This window comes from Dendroctonus ponderosae, unplaced genomic scaffold, assembly GCF_020466585.1.
Source record: "Dendroctonus ponderosae isolate FM_Combo_2020 unplaced genomic scaffold, Dpon_F_20191213v2 Dpon_F_20191213_1, whole genome shotgun sequence".
NCBI classification, from domain to species: Eukaryota; Metazoa; Arthropoda; class Insecta; order Coleoptera; family Curculionidae; genus Dendroctonus; species Dendroctonus ponderosae.
The window spans coordinates 3,120,268-3,124,520 of NW_026017110.1; the positions used below are offsets into that span (position 1 = coordinate 3,120,268).

Consider the following 4,253-nt stretch of genomic DNA (forward strand, 5'->3'; position numbering starts at 1 on the left):
GACGATCATTTTTCTAATTTCATAGATAACAGAAGACTGTATTTTTTCTACATAACCCCCCCTGACATTAAAGCTGGATCCGCCCCCAGTAACAGGGGTTCGTAAATAAATATATAAGAAAAGCCAGGAAATTAAACTTTTGAATGACGAATACAGTAAATAACTGTAAGTAAATGCCAATTTATATGAAAAAATTGTAAAATTCTTGGCAGCGTCGACTAAAATTTCCAGACTACGTTCGCAAATATACAGGGTGATTCACTTTTAGTTATGAAAATAAAGCGGAGACAATGCGTTTTAAAATAGTTGTAAATACAAAGTGTTTAAAATGTCTCTCAACAGAGTCATCAACTTCGAAGTTGTGCCTTGTGCCTGCAGAGCATAGATGAAGACATGCAGAGATTAGCTGACTAGACTAATCTCTGGTGCCTGTTGAATTCCATAGTGAACTTCCAATGTTCAAAAATGTTAATCCTTTATGAAATTTTATGATGAACTGTATCTGATTATCATCATATATTCTGTCTGTAGTACTGCGTACGTGCTTATTGGTACCTACCTAGTTATCACAAATACTTTATAATCACATTTATTTGTTTTATATGCTCGATCCCGCAAACACAGATAACAATTAATTATGTTTTAATCAGTTAGCCAGTTTTCTTAGGTTGTTTTTTTCCGATTATACATTTTTTAGGGTAAAACACAAAAACGAGTGAATCAAGAAAGTGAAAAATTTGCAATATAGGCTTATAGGGCAGGGTATTCGATCATGAACAGAACACCGGCATTTTATCTGATTATTCTCATATTTTCCTTATGGAGTGGTTCTCAAGCCACTCTTCCATTGGTTGTAAACACATGGGCGTTTACGCAGGCAACAGAAAGTGGTAAGTTATAGAATGGTTTACTAGAAGACATTCATCAGTTTTATTTTAGCATGGCTGGAATTGCAAAAATCCAGCAATTCTATTGAGGCTCTTGTGGAAGGCTGCCGCACCTGCCAGTCGTTGCAATGCGATTTTACTGTCGGTTATGGGGGCAGTCCTGATGAAAACGGCGAATCTACTTTGGATGCTCTAATATTTGATGGGTAAAGACCACCAACCCTCTCTCTAGAAACATCTATAAAAACAACTTGTTTTAGCGACACTATGAATATGGGCGCAGTCGGCGGTATCCGAAGAGTCAAAGACGCAATCGGAGTGGCGAGAAACGTGCTTCAAAACAGCGAGCATTCAATTTTAGTGGGATCGCTAGCTGCTGAATTCGCCTACAGTTTGGGCTACGCCAGCGAGTCGTTGGACACGAATTATTCAAAGAGCCTGTACGATGCTTGGAAACAGGCCAATTGCCAACCGAATTTCTGGAAGGTGAGCTGATTCAATGCTCAAAAATCGGAGTCAGTCTCTGAGCTGGACTACTGCAGGACGTCACTCCAGATCCCACAGAAAGCTGCGGGCCATATCAGCTGAAACCCCAAACTGAATGTTCTTTAACCAACGAGATAGAGCAGGATGTCCCTACGGTGTTCAACACTGGAAATCATGATACCATTGGGATGATCGTCATTAATGGTGACGGGCATGTGGTGGCAGGAACCTCAACCAATGGGGCCAACCACAAAATCCCTGGGTAATAATCTGAGCCTCCAAATAACTAAGGGCTGATGTCCTGTTGTGTGTAGGCGGGTGGGAGATTCGCCTATTCCTGGGGCCGGAGCCTACGCAGACAGCGAAGTGGGAGCTGCAACAGCCACGGGCGATGGCGATGTAATGATGAGATTCCTGCCTAGGTAATTTAGGTGTTGAGTAGCTCCAAACTTTATTTAGAGGTCCATTGCAGCTTCCTAGCAGTAGAGCAGATGCGTCAAGGGGCCAGTCCAAGCGCAGCCGCTCGCACGGCAATAGCGCGAATTGCCACAAAGTACCCCTCGTTCTTCGGAGCTGTGATCGCTGTTGATAAAACCGGAGCTATTGGGGCCGCCTGTAACGGTATGCAAAAATTTACGATTTCCGTTATGAATACAACCACCCAAGGGGCCGCTTTGGAATATGTGGGGTGCTAAAAAACGTTTTGAGCTTGATAAAGAAAAAAATGTATATATGGAAATATTTCCGATTTATTAGCATTTTCTGTTAATTTGGTAAAATTCAGTTAAATCTCAGATCTAAATGACTGGAGAATTGAGTGTAAACACTCAGCTTTAATGTGTTGTACATCCTGGTGAGTTCGTGCTGATAATTCGGGAAATCCGACATCAGATTCTGCAAAACGCTGCTCAGCTTGTTGTTGGTATCCTTTTGGTGATAATATTCGCTTTGAATTTGGTCTCTCTTCGTATGCAGAAACGGTGTACGCTTTAGAGTTAAGTCTCTATACACGTTGAGCTGCCTCTGCATCATGACTAATATTTCAAATTTCAGTTGCCTGTTTGTCTTGCGCTTCTCGATCTCATCGCGGAGCGATTTAGCGTAGCTTTCGCAAAAAGCGATGTCGTTCTTGTTGCTGTCGATCTCCTGTTCAATCAGTTGTTTCTGCCTGCTCAAACTGAAGATTTTTTCCTTGATCGTCTTGATTTCGTTATCCAGCTGTTTGATCTTGTTTCGAATATCATCCATTTTTCGGGTGTAGTTGATTCGCGTTTTTTCCTCACTGGCTTTGGACTTGGACTGTCTGGCTTCAGCTACTGTGAAAATGGCCCCGCGTCTGGTCACGCAGTGTTCCATGTCTTTTACTAGTTTTTCTTGGGCCTTTTTCAGTTGACTATAACAACACCTTTTCATTACTTGCTCTAACGCCCATTGAAAGCACTCACCTGTAAATTACGTTCATTCTTTGAATCTCTTGCCTCATATTGTCCATGTCCCCGCTTTGTCCTTGAGCACCGCGCATTTCCAGTTTTGTTTGGTGAGCTAGTTTAATTTTCTTCTCCCATTCCAACGCTTCCCTGTTCAGCTCTATTAGCTCTTGACTGTATGCCGCCTTTTCATCTTCGATTTCTGCTATTTCGGCCTCCAGTTCCAAGCAGTTTAATTCTGCGTCCTTCAGCTTCCCTACAAAAAGCATCGGGTAAAGCCACTAAAAACCCACCTGTTGTATGGTTACTACTAACCATCATACTGAGATTGCAGGTAATAGTTCGACTTATCCAAAGTGGATTTTCTGTCGCGTTTCTTATACAAATTGTCGCATAAAACAGTAGCTTTGTTCTGCAAATTATTGATAGTTTGGGCTATTTTTTCCTCCTGCTTTTTATAGTTTTCCAATTCGTTGCTGACTTTCAAGTTCTTCTGCTTCAGAATCAGATTCTGTTTGTTAAGCAGATTGAGCTTGTGGAGTTGGTCCTGTCGCTCTTTAGACACATTGAGCAGATTCTTTTGCTCTCGCAGCCAAAAGATCTGAAGGTGCTTGATTTTATCCTGAGTCTCTTCGATTTGCTTTTCCAATGTTACAATGCGTAGCTCTTGCGGGGAGATTAATACCTTCACTTGCATCTTCTCCAGGATTTTTTCTAGCTTGTTGTTTAGGACGGTGACATGGCGCTCTTTTTTCCTGCAGTAAGAAAATCGCGCTTGCCAGTCAAAAAATCAGTTTAATCTAATTTCGTTACCCGAATAGCATTTGATATTTATCCTTTTCGGCTTGAATGCCATCAGCTTCGCCTTCCAATTTGTTCCTTTGCTTCTCGACCTCAGCCAGATTCCTTTCATTCTCCTCGTTGTTGTACTTTTGAGACTCGATTTCAGACGCAAATTTACTCTGCTTGTTTTCAGCTTCGTTCATTATAATTTCCAAGTCTTTGCGCTTCTCCTTGGTCAAATTCAAGGTCCGGTATAAGTTCTCGGCGACCTAAAAATTATTAAAAATATTCTGAAAACATTGTTTGAGAATTTTTATTTACCGTGTCATTAGCAGCTTGATTTTCCAAATTTTGAAGCAGCTGCTTTTCCAGCTGGTATTTTCTGGTGGATATTTTGTCGAAGTCCTTCAGAAGCTGCTTCATTTCCACCTCCTTGTGCCGGATTTCGCCATTCGCCCGTTCTACGTCCTTCTCAGTTTGATCTGTAGATGTTTTTATAAAATTCGGTAACTATTTAAAGTTATAGATAAGTTCTATATTGTTGAGGCGGATTCATTTTTTTACAAACTTCTTTGTGGGTATTTTGCCTCAAAAATTTTTGTCTTTAAAAAAGACAGAATTTCCTCACGTCTTTTATTACAGATTGATAAATAGTGCTCCTATTTCGCAA

At 40.9% G+C, this 4,253-nt stretch overlaps 2 protein-coding genes across 5 annotated transcripts in view; one reads left to right on the plus strand and one right to left on the minus strand.

The window, feature by feature from the left end:
• LOC125505171 (N(4)-(Beta-N-acetylglucosaminyl)-L-asparaginase-like) overlaps window positions 1–2,125 on the plus strand; it is a 5,716-nt gene extending 3,591 nt beyond the window's left edge. The window contains exons 1-7 of one of the 4 annotated variants that reach the window (XM_048668436.1): window positions 79–165; window positions 698–890; window positions 940–1,093; window positions 1,148–1,373; window positions 1,430–1,635; window positions 1,688–1,795; window positions 1,846–2,125. In XM_048668436.1, coding sequence (XP_048524393.1) covers window positions 773–890; window positions 940–1,093; window positions 1,148–1,373; window positions 1,430–1,635; window positions 1,688–1,795; window positions 1,846–2,068 — 1,035 coding nt within the window. In that variant the 5' untranslated portion in view covers window positions 79–165; window positions 698–772 and the 3' untranslated portion in view covers window positions 2,069–2,125. The other 3 variants (XM_048668438.1, XM_048668427.1, XM_048668434.1) reach the window with 3 other exon arrangements.
• LOC109535352 (coiled-coil domain-containing protein 40) overlaps window positions 2,105–4,253 on the minus strand; it is a 4,173-nt gene continuing 2,024 nt past the window's right edge. Inside the window, exons 6-10 of the mRNA XM_048668403.1 lie at window positions 3,905–4,065; window positions 3,614–3,852; window positions 3,116–3,555; window positions 2,819–3,056; window positions 2,105–2,766 (exon numbers count right to left, since the gene is read on the minus strand). Coding sequence (XP_048524360.1) covers window positions 2,154–2,766; window positions 2,819–3,056; window positions 3,116–3,555; window positions 3,614–3,852; window positions 3,905–4,065 — 1,691 coding nt within the window. The 3' untranslated portion in view covers window positions 2,105–2,153. The remainder of the gene's footprint in view (window positions 2,767–2,818; window positions 3,057–3,115; window positions 3,556–3,613; window positions 3,853–3,904; window positions 4,066–4,253) is intronic.